Consider the following 16,256-nt stretch of genomic DNA (forward strand, 5'->3'; position numbering starts at 1 on the left):
CGGAGATTTGTCCTTTCAAAGAACTTGCGGACAAACCCTTATCTAAACCATCCTGAAGAAACTGTAAAATTCTCGGTATTCTAAAAGAATGCCAAGAAAAATGATTGAGAAAGACACCAAGAAATATAAGTCTTCCAGACTCTATAATATATCTCTCGAGATACAGATTTACGAGCCTGTAACATAGTATTAATCACGGAGTCAGAGAAACCTCTTTGACCAAGAATCAAGCGTTCAATCTCCATACCTTTAAATTTAAGGATTTCAGATCCGGATGGAAAAAAGGACCTTGCGACAGAAGGTCTGGTCTTAACGGAAGAGTCCATGGTTGGCAAGATGCCATCCGGACAAGATCCGCATACCAAAACCTGTGAGGCCATGCCGGAGCTATTAGCAGAACAAACGAGCATTCCCTCAGAATCTTGGAGATTACTCTTGGAAGAAGAACTAGAGGCGGAAAGATATAGGCAGGATGATACTTCCAAGGAAGTGATAATGCATCCACTGCCTCCGCCTGAGGATCCCGGGATCTGGACAGATACCTGGGAAGTTTCTTGTTTAGATGAGAGGCCATCAGATCTATCTCTGGGAGCCCCCACATTTGAACAATCTGAAGAAATACCTCTGGGTGAAGAGACCATTCGCCCGGATGCAACGTTTGGCGACTGAGATAATCCGCTTCCCAATTGTCTACACCTGGGATATGAACCGCAGAGATTAGACAGGAGCTGGATTCCGCCCAAACCAAAATTCGAGATACTTCTTTCATAGCCAGAGGACTGTGAGTCCCTCCTTGATGATTGATGTATGCCACAGTTGTGACATTGTCTGTCTGAAAACAAATGAACGATTCTCTCTTCAGAAGAGGCCAAAACTGAAGAGCTCTGAAAATTGCACAGAGTTCCAAAATATTGATCGGTAATCTCACCTCCTGAGATTCCCAAACTCCTTGTGCCGTCAGAGATCCCCACACAGCTCCCCAACCTGTGAGACTTGCATCTGTTGAAATTACAGTCCAGGTCGGAAGAACAAAAGAAGCCCCCTGAATTAAACGATGGTGATCTGTCCACCACGTTAGAGAGTGTCGAACAATCGGTTTTAAAGATATTAATTGATATATCTTCGTGTAATCCCTGCACCATTGGTTCAGCATACAGAGCTGAAGAGGTCGCATGTGAAAACGAGCAAAGGGGATCGCGTCCGATGCAGCAGTCATAAGACCTAGAATTTCCATGCATAAGGCTACCGAATGGAATGATTGAGACTGAAGGTTTCGACAAGCTGTAATCAATTTTAGACGTCTCTTGTCTGTTAAAGACAGAGTCATGGACACTGAATCTATCTGGAAACCCAGAAAGGTTACCCTTGTTTGAGGAATCAAAGAACTTTTTGGTAAATTGATCCTCCAACCATGATCTTGAAGAAACAACACAAGTCGATTCGTATGAGACTCTGCTAAATGTAAAGACTGAGCAAGTACCAAGATATCGTCCAAATAAGGAAATACCACAATACCCTGTTCTCTGATTACAGACAGAAGGGCACCGAGAATTTTTGTGAAAATTCTTGGAGCTGTAGCAAGGCCAAACGGTAGAGCCACAAATTGGTAATGCTTGTCTAGAAAAGAGAATCTCAGGAACTGATAATGATCTGGATGAATCGGAATATGCAGATATGCATCCTGTAAATCTATTGTGGACATATAATTCCCTTGCTGAACAAAAGGCAATATAGTCCTTACAGTTACCATCTTGAACGTTGGTATCCTTACATAACGATTCAATAATTTTAGATCCAGAACTGGTCTGAAGGAATTCTCCTTCTTTGGTACAATGAAGAGATTTGAATAAAACCCCATCCCCTGTTCCGGAACTGGAACTGGCATAATTACTCCAGCCAACTCTAGATCTGAAACACAATTCAGAAATGCTTGAGCTTTCACTGGATTTACTGGGACACGGGAAAGAAAAAATCTCTTTGCAGGAGGTCTCATCTTGAAACCAATTCTGTACCCTTCTGAAACAATGTTCTGAATCCAAAGATTGTGAACAGAATTGATCCAAATTTCTTTGAAAAAACGTAACCTGCCCCCTACCAGCTGAACTGGAATGAGGGCCGTACCTTCATGTGAACTTAGAAGCAGGCTTTGCCTTTCTAGCAGGCTTGGATTTATTCCAGACTGGAGATGGTTTCCAAACTGAAACTGCTCCTGAGGACGAAGGATCAGGCTTTTGTTCTTTGTTGAAACGAAAGGAACGAAAACGATTGTTAGCCCTGTTTTTACCTTTAGATTTTTTATCCTGTGGTAAAAAAGTTCCTTTCCCACCAGTAACAGTTGAAATAATAGAATCCAACTGAGAACCAAATAATTTATTTCCCTGGAAAGAAATGGAAAGTAGAGTTGATTTAGAAGCCATATCAGCATTCCAAGTCTTAAGCCATAAAGCTCTTCTGGCTAAGATAGCCAGAGACATAAACCTAACATCAACTCTAATAATATCAAAAATGGCATCACAGATAAAATTATTAGCATGCTGGAGAAGAATAATAATATCATGAGAATCACGATTTGTTACTTGTTGCGCTAGAGTTTCCAACCAAAAAGTTGAAGCTGCAGCAACATCAGCCAATGATATAGCAGGTCTAAGAAGATTACCTGAACACAGATAAGCTTTTCTTAGAAAAGATTCAATTTTTCTATCTAAAGGATCCTTAAACGAGGTACCATCTGACGTAGGAATGGTAGTACGTTTAGCAAGGGTAGAAATAGCCCCATCAACTTTAGGGATTTTGTCCCAAAATTCTAACCTGTCAGACGGAACAGGATATAATTGCTTAAAACGTTTAGAAGGAGTAAATGAATTACCCAATTTATCCCATTCTTTGGAAATTACTGCAGAAATAGCATTAGGAACAGGAAAAACTTCTGGAATAACCGCAGGAGCTTTAAAAACCTTATCCAAACGTATAGAATTAGTATCAAGAGGACTAGAATCCTCTATTTCTAAAGCAATTAGTACTTCTTTAAGTAAAGAGCGAATAAATTCCATCTTAAATAAATATGAAGATTTATCAGCATCAATCTCTGAGATAGAATCCTCTGAACCAGAAGAGTCCAAAGAATCAGAATGATGGTGTTCATTTAAAAATTCATCTGTAGAGAGAGAAGATTTAAAAGACTTTTTACGTTTACTAGAAGGAGAAATAACAGACAAAGCCTTCTTTATGGATTCAGAAACAAAATCTCTTATGTTATCAGGAACATTCTGCACCTTAGATGTTGAGGGAACTGCAACAGGCAATGGTACATTACTAAAGGAAATATTATCTGCTTTAACAAGTTTGTCATGACAATTATTACAAACAACAGCTGGAGGAATAGCTACCAAAAGTTTACAGCAGATACACTTAGCTTTGGTAGATCCAGCAGGCAGTGATTTTCCTGTAGTATCTTCTGGCTCAGATGCAACGTGAGACATCTTGCAATATGTAAGAGAAAAAACAACATATAAAGCAAAATAGATCAAATTCCTTATAAGACAGTTTCAGGAATGGGAAAGAATGCCAAATATCAAGCTTCTAGCAACCAGAAGCAAATGAAAAATGAGACTGAAATAATGTGGAGACAAAAGCGACGCCCAAATTTTTTAGCGCCAAATAAGACGCCCACATTATTTGGCGCCTAAATGCTTTTGGCGCCAAAAATGACGCCACATCCGGAACGCCGACATTTTTGGCGCAAAATAACGTCAAAAAATGACGCAACTTCCGGCGACACGTATGACGCCGGAAACGGAAAAGAATTTTTGCGCCAAAAAAGTCCGCGCCAAGAATGACGCAATAAAATGAAGCATTTTCAGCCCCCGCGAGCCTAACAGCCCACAGGGAAAAAAGTCAAATTTTTGAGGTAAGAAAAATATGATAATTCAATGCATAATCCCAAATATGAAACTGACTGTCTGAAAATAAGGAAAGTTGAACATTCTGAGTCAAGGCAAATAAATGTTTGAATACATATATTTAGAACTTTATAAATAAAGTGCCCAACCATAGCTTAGAGTGTCACAGAAAATAAGACTTACTTACCCCAGGACACTCATCTACATGTTTGTAGAAAGCCAAACCAGTACTGAAACGAGAATCAGTAGAGGTAATGGTAAATATAAGAGTATATCGTCGATCTGAAAAGGGAGGTAAGAGATGAATCTCTACGACCGATAACAGAGAACCTTATGAAATAGACCCCGTAGAAGGAGATCACTGCATTCAATAGGCAATACTCTCTTCACATCCCTCTGACATTCACTGCACGCTGAGAGGAAAACCGGGCTCCAACTTGCTGCGGAGCGCATATCAACGTAGAATCTAGCACAAACTTACTTCACCACCTCCCTTGGAGGCAAAGTTTGTAAAACTGATTTGTGGGTGTGGTGAGGGGTGTATTTATAGGCATTTTAAGGTTTGGGAAACTTTGCCCCTCCTGGTAGGAATGTATATCCCATACGTCACTAGCTCATGGACTCTTGTTAATTACATGAAAGAAATAACCTATTCTCTATCTCAACCTGGTATAACTTGCTGGTCAGCCAGAAAGGTGAATCTAATCTTGAGTATATAACGCAAAAATGGAATTTACTATTGCAAGATCTAGATATAGACCCCAACCAGGTTGAAAAGTCTATAGCTACAATAACACAAACTACTTTGTCTGCTAGCTGGAGGGAATCACACGTCAAGCTATTGTATAGAACTTATTATACCCCGCTCAAAGGATTCAAATGGCATAACTCCAACTTTAATGTGTGTCCAAAATGCTCCCTTCCAGCGGCGGACTTAGTCCATATGATATGGACCTGTCCCCGATTAATACAGTTTTGGCGGAAATTAGAATTTTGGCTCACTAGGGCGTTGAAAATCCCTTCTTTTTCTCTCTCCTTGGCAGAAGTAATCTTCTTTGCTGAATCCCCGTCCACTCATAACTCTAAAAAAATAATAAACATGACAATTCTGGCTGCAAGGAATCTAATTCTTAATAAATGGCGAGACACTTCAACCCCGAGTATATCAAAAGTTAAAAACTACATGAAAAAGCAATGTCTCATCGAGCAGCTGGACATAACTCTGACTTCAGAAAGAGAAATAACTCTCTTCTTTCAGAAGTGGTCTAGATTCATCAAAATCTTCCCCCAGAAAGAAATAGATAATTTAATATACCCCCTTAGAAACACAGAGACAGTTTTATTAGGACGCTGGTAAAAAGGTCTTCTCCTTTTCCCCCCTTTTTTTTTTTTTCTCTTCTCTTTTCTTTCCCTCTCTTTCTCGCTCTCTTCCTCTGTGCCGCCCCCCCCCATCCCCCTCTTCCAGCAGATGTCGAACAGACAATGGTTAAACTGAAACCTGGTTTAAAAAGTTTATGCCTTTAATTATCTATGTGCTAACATGTGACCTCCTCTTTTCCTTATTTTTTGTATATGCATTTCTGCTGAGTATTGCTGATTATTGTTTATGCTGTAAATTTAAAACTGAATAAAAAATATATAAAAAAAAAAAAAAAAAAAAAAAAAAAAGTACTTGGCGTCGTTTGTGCGGGTGTTAATAGTTGTGACACTTGGGGAGAATCAGATGGCATAACCTGATTCTCTTCTGACTGAGAATCATCCTGCGACATACTTTTAGTAGCTAAAATATGTTCTTTACAATTTATTGACCTTTCAGTGCATGAGGGACACATTCTAAGTGAAGGTTCCACAATGGCTTCTAAACATATTGAACATTGAATTTCCTCAATGTCAGACATGTTGAACAGGCTAGTAATGACTACAAACAAGCATGAAAACACTTTATTTAGTGAAAAAAATAACAATCTTAAAAAATGGTACTGCGCCTTTAAGAGAAAAAAAGCATACATGTTCTGCAAAACAGCCTAAACATGCACCAAATTTTTCAAAATTTTGTATGTAGACCCACTATAGGTAGTTAAGATTGCACCACAATTTTTTTTTTTTTTTTTTAACAATTAACCCCTTACTGTCCAAACCGGATCGAAAATAGGCCCAGATCCGGAAAAAGACCCCTCAGCACCTTGCCACAGCCCTGCTGTGGCCCTACCTGCCCCCAGGATCGAAAGTGTGGGGTAAAAGCTTCAATTTGGCCCAAAACATACACCAGGGCCCTCAGGAGTTAGAGCTTTCTGACAAACTAACTGCGCATCTGAGGCGCAAAAATAGGCCCCGCCCATCTCACTCTATGTTTCCTGAACCTTAAAGAACCGCACCAGAGCGGTTATAACTAGCCATGTGGGTTCCAAGACCCGAAAATTAAGCCATTTGTGCCCTAATAAAGTTGCCCAAAACGTTTATTGCCCACAAAAACATTAAGCACTCCCAACCAAAAAACGTTTGCTCACAAACATTTTACATTCAGTGTCAACCATATATGTAATTGGCCCCATAAGCAAGCTAAGTAATGCTCTTTTTTTAGCTCTAGGATTACTGCTTACCCTTACCCTCCTGGGTATAATGTCAGCCTTTCTGAAATACACAGTCTCTCCAGAAAAAATATGACTGAACATACCTCATTGCTACATAGCATGAAACCGTTCCTCACACTGAAGTTTCCTGTACTCCTCAGCCTCTGTGGGAACAGCAATGAACCTTAGTTACAAATGCTAAGATCATCATCCTCCAGGCAGCAGTCTTCATCCATCTGCTGCCTGAGAGTAAATAGTACAAACCGGTACCATTTAAAAATAACAAACTCTTGATTGAAGAAATGAAAAACTAATATTTTATCACCTTTTTCACTTTACCCTTCCTAGTACTTAGAGTAGGCAAAGAGAATGACTGGGGGGTGGAGCTAAGGGAGGAGCTATATAGACAGCTCTGCTGTGGTGCTCTTTGCCACTTCCTATAGGGAACGATAATATCCCACAAGTAAAGGATGAATCCGTGGACTCGTCTTACCTTTATAGAAGAAACGCCTGCAGACTAAGACTTAAGCCATAGTGCCCTACGCACTAAAATTGCAAAACCAGATATTTTAGCTCCCAACTTAATGACTTGAAAGGAAGAGTCCGTTATAAAGGAGTTGGCTAACTTGAGAGCCTTAACCCTATCTTGAATCTCCTCCAAGGGAGATTCACCTTGCAAAGACTCAGACAAAGCGTCAAACCAATAGACTGCTGCACTGGTTACTGTAGCAATGCACACTGCCGGTTGCCATTGTAACCCCTGATGAGTATATATTTTCTTTAAAAAAGCCTCCAGCTTTTTATCCATAGGATCCTTGAAAGAGCAACTATGCTCAATAGGGATAGTAGTTCTCTTAGCCAAAAGTGGAAATCGCCCCTTCCACCGTCTGCCATGACTCCTTGAAGGAGTGAGCTACTGGGAACATCTTCCTAAAGACAGGGGAGGGGGAGAAGGGGATTCCTGGTCTCTCCCAATCCATGGTAATAATCTCTGTGGCACGGTCTGGCACTGGAAACACCTCCCCAAAAGAGGGGACATTAAAGTATCTATTCAACTTGCTAGACTTTTTAGGGGTTTACAACGATAGGCGTATTGGAGTCGTCCAAGGTAGCTAAAACCTCCAGCTCAAGCTTGAATCTGAAGGAGACCACTTCAGATGAAGGAATTACACTATCCAAATCTGAGATTTCACCCTCAGAGGCCACCAAAGTATCTTCCTCCTCCGATTTATGAGAAAGAGGAGTTCGGTCAGCCTGAACAGGATCTGATAGCTTATCTGATTCTATACACTTCCTTTTACGTTTCCCCTGCAGCATGGGAATGGCTGCTAGAGCCTCAGATACCGCTGAAGATACTTGGGCTGCAATTTCAGCCTTTAAAAATACTCCATCTGGAGATTGCGAGGAACCGCAGGACACTGCATGTGACGTAGCTGCAGATTGGGGCATATTAGAGATTGGCTGTGATAATCCCTGCACAGCCTCTTCCTGAGGGAATTGTGGCTTGGAATCAAAAAGCTTGTCTTTATATAGGAGAGTTCTCTCTATACAAGAACAAAAAGGTAAAGGGGGTTCTACATGGGCCTCCAAACAAAGTCTGCACAGACTGGTAGGATTAGACTCTAAATCCATTTGCACAAAAAAATTATACACAACTCACTGTTTAATTACTATAATTAACAGTACTGTCTCTTTAACAATACAATTAAAAGTTGCTTAAGAATTTTCCTCTAACTTGCACAAACCAAAATGTTTTCTTAAAACAAAAAATACTTTAAACAAGGACCCCAGCACCTCTACACCTCAGAGGTATGCTGAAGTGCCGACTTGCTCCTCCCAACATGGTTGACTCAGGATGCAAAGAGCGACAGATGCAGGAGCTAACAGCAGAGCAACTGAATCCCTCACAAAACGGCGGCAAGAGAAACGGCAGGCAGCAAGTTAGAGACACGCCCCCATAATGGCGTCATGCCAGGAACCGGCTAAGAAATCTCTAGCCGAAACAAAGCTGTTATCTTTAACTAACAGCCACTACAAAAGATGACTGCCCAATTAAGCAGTTCACTCTGAACCACCAATAGAGAAAAATAAAGGTTTTACTATTTCCAGACTTTACAGCCACACAGTAACCTGCCCCTGCCACAAAGTAACCCTGATCCCCAGGATTAACCCCATAACAAATTATAGAATAAAAATGGCACTTACCTGCATTCTTGACTGTCCAGCAGGAGGACAGTTCACTGGTATGAGAGGAAGCTGCTCCTCACAGAGACTTGGTACAAAAGAAATGAATCGAGTAAGCCTACTCTGGCATTCTGATATAGGGCAGCAAGATGTCAGGAAAACGCAGTGAGGCTCACCCCACAAGTTCCTAATTGCTTTAAAGCTATCACAGCCCTGCTGAAGAGACTAACGTGGAGTACAGCTAAACCTAGCTTGTGATGGAAGATCAGAGCAAGCCTGCCCTGGCTTCAAAATAAAAAATAAATCTTGATAGAAGAATTTACACAGACACCTATTACTTCACCTCCTCCTTGCACTGAAGGCAAAGAGAATGACTGGGGGTTGTGGGAAGGGAAGTGATACTTAACAGCTTTGCTGTTGTGCTCTTTGCCTCCTCCAATTTATCAGAAACCAAAAAGTTTAAAAACATTTGCAATACCCTATTCAAGAAAATGTTAGAAATGTTTTGTGGGTTTTGCATGGAAAAAGTGATATGATACTTACAAATAGATAAGCCTTTATTTAACCATCGGGGTCCACAAAAGAATGAACCCATAAGTATATTCTCATTCCTGAATTTATTTATTTTTCTTTTTAAATGAGCACTAGGCGTTGGTATGGTGTATATGTATGTATCATACTATAACTTTAGACATGATTAATTGCCAACTATTGGCTTGAAATATTGCCATTCTCCCGTGGCCCTCATTCTTGTGATATTAATAGCTGCACTCATTTATTTGTGAATTGGGAGGAGGCAATCCCTGCCCATGAAGTTGAAGACACTTGGTGCTGTTTCAGTCATATACTTTTTAATTACATGATCCAGTACTTCAGAAATATAGAAAACAGCGGTATTTCATGGATCCCTGAATCTTGTCTGACTGCACCACCATGTGGTAACTATTTGGCATTACAATTGTATAATCATGTTTAATTGTAAATCTGTACGAAAGTAGCCTTTGTTGTTATTTTAATTTTTCCATTTATTCCCCTTTTAAGTAAAAAAAAAAAATCAAACCAGCAAAACATATATATTTTGCATCTAAACAACAGTGTTGGTACAAAATGATGCAGCAGAAACAACCTGAAAAGTTCGTAATCAAGTTATTAGAATGTAAAGAACTGTATAAAGTGATGGCATTCTAGTATAAAAGTAAAAGTATAAAACTAACCTGAAATGTACTTTGCTCCGATTAACATAACCATGCTACTCACTATATAAAAACCCAATGGTACACTAGAGAAGATACTAGTGTCACCTGACGCCATCCAGCAGAAGAAGGTTCCATTCAAGCAAAACACAGGGGGAGAAAACATAAAAAATTGGAATGTTGAGTTAAGAATCAACCACATTAATAGCAAGAAATTTATAAGCAGTTACAGATTTACGCAAATTTTCAGAAAATAATAAAAATTGATCAGTTAAAGAGCATAAATTAAGCATTAGACAGACATGCAACGATATCAAAACACATAGAAAAAAACAAAAAAACTTCCAAGCTGATATAATATAGATGGCTACATGCATGCTGAATCACAATTAATTTGCTTGTACTTTTAGATTATTAAAAAAAATTAAAAAATTGTGTGTATCTGTAGCTTGCAATATATTAAAGTTTTCATTGGTCATAATTTTGTGAACACACACTATTTTGAAATATACTTAATTTATAAAATGATATAAAATATTAAAAATAATTTTTTAAAGATATAAGCCATTTGCCTAAATTTGTAAAACAGGGATTTTGTACTTTCTGTAAAATCATTTTCTTTAAAAAGAGCGACAGTCTATGAAACAAGGCTATATTATTTACAGATCAGTAGGCAACACAGACATCCATAAGGTTATGACGCTGCAGACCCTCCCACAGCTTTCGTATGTCTGTGGTCTGAATACCGACGGTTTCTGTTTTAACCCCCATTGATTCAGGCATAGTTTTGTTTGCAGCAAACTCCTCCCTGGGCATTTCCATATATAGAAAGTGCTATCCAGGCCATTGCACTCTATAATGCACATGCACGAGTGCATTATGATGAAGCTAAGTCACGTGACACCGAACTGAAGCAATGCACAGTATATAATGTGCACTGCTTCCCTAAGTACAACAGAAGCTTTCACGAAGCATATGAGATCATCCGCATGGAAAAGAGCAAGCCTCTTGGCAAAAAACAATACCAGTAGCTACCCTGTGAAAGTAATAGGAGTTTAAATATGAAATCATATTTAAAACATATTAATCTGCAATATAATATATATATATATATATATATATATATATTTATAAAGAGTGAGAGGTACATTTACATTCATATACATTTTTTATTGTGTATTGGAACGTGTCATTTATAGTGGATACAAATATTTCCATATACTTTTTACAACAAAAACATTATTCTTTTTTCAGTAGGTACTAGATTGCAGGGCTGTGTCCCCCCCCCCCGATTGCATAAGTAGTTATCCTCATGTGCACACTTTTTTGACACTACAAGGTTTGGAGAAGTACACTGATAAGGCGGGGGGGGGGGTGCAGGCTACACTTGGCAAAACACTAAAGTAAGAAATTTTACATATTATTGGAAAAAAGTTTATAATATTTATAAGCTTTTTTAACACTTTTTTCACACACTGTTTACCTTAGTTAAACCTTGTATAATATCCACATAACATTTTTTCTGGCACTTTAAATTTAACTAAGATACAAGACAGACTCAACTAAACTCTACAACATCAGAGATAAATCGTGCTGGGCATTTGCTCTAAATGAGCATGCAGAAAAAGATTTAGAAGAAGCTAATTTTTATTCTTTCATGACAATGTATGACATTGCTATATTAAAGACAGATGTCTGTACTTAAGCAAAAATAAAGGAAAACAGATTGGGACAAAAGTCTGGGGCACAAACCCTAATAAATGGATAATTTGAACAAGAAAGGGTGAAAATAAAGAAAGAAAAATAACCCCAAAGGATTTAACAGTAGCTAACCGTACCGAGTCCTAACAATCAGCGATATGGTGAGTCTCTACCAGCATGTGGTAAAAACAATACGTTTGATTCGATTTATACAGACAGTGATGCCCAAGAAGCTGGGGGAACATTTCTAGGACCTCAGTGCAACATAAACAGAGAATTTGTTTTGCAAATTAGACAAGTTAAAGTACCAGTTAAATACAGTAGATTTGCGTAATCAACAAATGCATGATAAAAAGACAATGTAATAGCACTTAGTCTGAAATTCAAATGAGTAGTAGATTTTTTTCTGACCACTTATGTCTATTTCCACTCCTCCTGTATCATGCGACAGCCATCAGCCAATCACAAATGCATATACATATATTCTTGCATATGCTCAGTAGGAGCTGGTGACTATAAAAAGACTGTGCACATTTTGTTAATGGAAGTAAATTGGAAAGTTGTTTAAAATTGCATGCTGTATCTGAATCATGAAAGTGTAATTTTTTACTTGAGTGTCCCTTTAAATTTAATGGTACTCAGTGAAAGCACTTTTGTAAAGTGTTAAGCTAAGGTGAGAATTGTCATCTTGATTTTATACTAGAAAAGTCAGAACTATAGGAACGTCAACTCCAACTATTGTCTTCTGGATCTGCCAACTAAAAAAACTGTTCTAAGAGGAAAATGTAAAGAAATAAATGTTTAAAATGTAAAGAAATTATGTTGTAAAGGTTCAACTTTTGTACCAAACATATGTCACCTACAAAAAGGGATGAAGAGATGACCCTTTAGAAAACTTGTTGACCATGAATGCATTCAACCCAGGCTATAGAAGGTCTAACACATAAAATAGAAAAAATGTAAATTGTTTCTTTTGGTGCAAACAAAAATGAAAAGCCCAGAAACTGCATTATAGAATCCTAAGAATCAGGAATTCAGTAAACTTGCTTTTACTACTAACATGTGCAGGCAGGGGAGTATTAAGGCATAGGCCAACAAGGCCGGTGCCTAGGATGGCAAATTTTGGGGGTGGCACTTTGCCCGGCTGCTGCACTGACTGTGGCTATATATATATATATATATATATATATATATATATATATAATTGTCTGGGGCCTAGGCGACTTACTTCTGCAAGGTCACATGACCGGCTGCACTGTGGAGAAAGACGGAGAGGAGACTAATCAGTGGACTGCAGGTGCATATTAGGGCAGTCAGTCGTCACAGTCAGACAGTGGAGTTCAGCGCCTCAGGTAGGTCACGGTCACTCAGACACTCGCTGACCGATTTCACAAATAAAATGTATATAGCAGGAAGGAGTGAGGAGTCCCTTTTAACTGCTGTAAACCAAGTCTCCCATCATAGCATCATGATCATGGTGACTCCTCTTAAGACTCTTGCAATAGTGTTGACTTTGTGCGGTTAGATCCTGAGAATGGGATTAGCTTTTTGTAAGATTTGCAATGGGGTCATCATGGCAAATTGCGGTTAGATTTTAATGGAATGTAATAACAATGGTAGAAATTATTGGGAAGCTTACTAATACTAAACCATGTTGAAAGAGTGTTGATGCTTAAGGTATTGCAGTGGGAGAGATCAAGGTTAAGATTGCTTTTATGGTTAATAGTGACCTGGGCTGTTGGCCAAGTCAACCACAGTATGTATTGCACTGGGCAAAGCTGCAGCTAGAGTTAATGGCTTGCATTGGGACAGGCTTAATGTGGGTTGCAATGGGACGGAGTAAAGGTTAGGTTGAGCCAGAGTCAGATAAACTGCAGCACGATTTAAGATCTTATCACTCTCTTTGTCTGGTTCTGACTATGCTGACACATCTTTGAAAGGAATGCATGTATTTAAAGGGGCATTATACACTTTAATATAGAATTAGTCGTTTTTACCCAAAACAAACAACTTAGCTGTATAGTGTTTTAATTGTTTATTTTGCTCCATTTTTCTGTAATTTAACTGAACTTTTTGGGTTTCCCAGTTCCCCTGAGTATATGTATGTGTATATATATATATATATATATATATATATATATATATATATATATATATATATATATTACAGTATGTGGATTTTTTTTTAACTGCTAGCCTGTTTTTGGAGCACATTTGTAGTGAAATCATGTACTGGTAGCAAGGTAAGACCCTTGGAAATGCTATGAAAAATAATAATAATAATAAATAAGTAATTTTAAATTCTGACAAAAAGAAGAAAAAAAAAAAAAAAAGGTTAAAATAGGCCGAAAGGGGGAGGGGGGCAGCATCGTTTTGAGTGCCTAGGGGAGCACAAAACCTAAATATGCCACTATGTGCAGGTTATGGTAAAGAATTGAGCTCTGAATCATTCAAGTGCAGAACAAGGTACGCTAAAGAATTAACAGATTCCCAGCATGGAATGTATCAAACTGCTATGTCACTCATAAGTCTTGATTACTCAGGCTATTACTATGGAGAGAAAAACTCCCAACAGACAAAAAAAAAAATCAGAGTAGTACCATAGCATTTGAATATGCTTCCTGTGGATCACTTGTCCTGGAGCAGTAAGTAGGAAGCCGTTTTATGGACAATAGCAATATAGACACAAGATCATGATAGATCAAGTTCTGGATAAAGAACTTGGAGGCTGTAATATGCCACCTGTTGTCTGCATTCACAAAAAATGTAGTTTCCTCTGTACTTGTGGTCTTGTTGCAAGTGGTTGAGCTACTGTGCTTGCATTGTACAGTTGCTGTGATGGTAAAACTGCCTACTCCATTATAGAGATAAGTTGACATGATTTCAGAGACATTGATGCATTTAAATCTATTCCACAGTACACCCTCACCGAAAAAGCTGTCACTAGTTATCATAAACATTCAGTTGTAAGACTACGGAGAACAGACAGGTGCTAAGTAATGGACTTTTCACAACTTTCTTTCTAAATCTGTTGATCTTGGGGAGAAAAAAAATAAATAAACCACCTGTATTTTTTCCTTTTTTATAATTTGATGACCTACCATCTAAAATATTTCAGGTGAGGTGTGTGCAATTTTTTAAAGCATTGCATAATAATAAAAAAATAACTATGGTGGTTATGAATTCAATAACCCTCATTATTACATACATGCATAAAGTTGTTCTGGTTTGTAGGAACTACAAGCATTATAGTTCTACTCGGGTTATTAATTTTATTTATTTATTTTATCTGAAGAAACAACTCTTCATTGCTGCTATGTAACAAAACTTGCATTAGGAAGCCAAATTAGTGTATTTAATGTTTATTTTAGTGGTGTAAAATAGTTGTGTTGCACAGACATTAAATGTAGCAGCAATAAAGAGTTGTTCCTTCAGATAAATTAAATAAATAAAATGAATAACCTGAGAACTATAATGCGTGTAGTTCCTACAAACCAGAACAACTTTAGAGAACTGCATCAGAACAGTGTGTGCTTTAGTCCTCTCATGCACAGCTGCACTGTGACACATAAAGCATTATAAATTGAAACAACATAGTGGCAAGGTCAATATAATGTACTTTGAGAAAACCTCATTAGTTTGGGATCCAAGATAGCTCTCAGGGAAGCTCTTCTCATAAGGGGAAGACAGTTCTTGGTCACATTGATCAGTGTTCTATCAGCACTTGTATCATGTATTGCCTGTACTACTGAGCCAAAGTAAGGGATGGTCTTTCAGAAGAATATCATCCAAATATGTAATAACATCCTTAAGGTGGCAACAGGCATTGTATGGTGTGAAAACTGGCCAGCACTTGATATTAGTGTCTTGCACTAAGGAACATGCAGTCTTTTTCTGAAAAGTTCTTCAGCATCACAACCCTATGTGATGCCTCTGCAGACTGAAGTTTTTGAAGAAGTTCCCTGCCTTATAGATAGGTGTGAAATGTGCTGTTATCAACACTCCACAATGCAGAGAAAACAATGATTGAAATGATTGACAATATGGGAGTGACAGCCAAATGATCCTGAGTTGTGGAGCAAGTGACAATGGTTAGTTACTCTTAAGGAAAGCGTAAGCCCCCTGTGAACACTTTTATTGAAAGTTTGTACCTTTCTCTAAGTGGGTTTGGAGCTACCAATACATATTTACATATATAGCCATTTGAAGAAAATGATTTAACACTAACTTTACCAATCCTTTGCTGTCATAAATGAACAAGAGAAAAGAGTCTATCAAATGGGCAATTGCACATGACAATAATTATAAAAATAAAATGAAAAAAAAAAAGTAAATCTGGGCTTCTATATGCCTTAGAATCTGTCACGATTTATTATTGCATTTATTTATTTTGTCTGGAAGGTTTCTCTTTGTTTTGTGCACATTACTTTTCATTTGTTGTTTATGAGAAGAATTTATTTTATTGGGTATCATTTTTTAATATGATTACATAAACAATCACAGAATCCTCTCACTATTGAGTCTAATTCCCATACAAGCTTCTGATGCACATACAGATTTATAGTATTAACCAGAGAATATGAAAAAGAGAACTCACATAAGCAATCACCATGATTTAATTAAATGTATGAGATAACACAAATATGAATATAAAAATCTGCAACAAATGTTACCAACTAGTAATTAGGTATGAGCAAAGAAAATATAAA

The 16,256-nt window shown here is 38.0% G+C and overlaps 1 protein-coding gene across 2 annotated transcripts in view; it reads right to left on the reverse strand.

Annotated features, from left to right (window-relative positions):
- Nucleotides 1-16,256, reverse strand: part of GK (glycerol kinase) — a 270,759-nt gene that overhangs the window by 50,042 nt on the left and 204,461 nt on the right. The window contains exon 19 of one of the 2 annotated variants that reach the window (XM_053707602.1): nucleotides 9,868-9,954. The exons of the other annotated variant lie outside the window; for it this stretch is intronic. Coding sequence (XP_053563577.1) covers nucleotides 9,868-9,954 — 87 coding nt within the window. The remainder of the gene's footprint in view (nucleotides 1-9,867; nucleotides 9,955-16,256) is intronic. 2 annotated transcript variants of the gene reach the window in all.

The sequence above is a fragment of the Bombina bombina genome, chromosome 3 (genome assembly GCF_027579735.1).
Source record: "Bombina bombina isolate aBomBom1 chromosome 3, aBomBom1.pri, whole genome shotgun sequence".
Taxonomy (NCBI): Eukaryota; Metazoa; Chordata; class Amphibia; order Anura; family Bombinatoridae; genus Bombina; species Bombina bombina.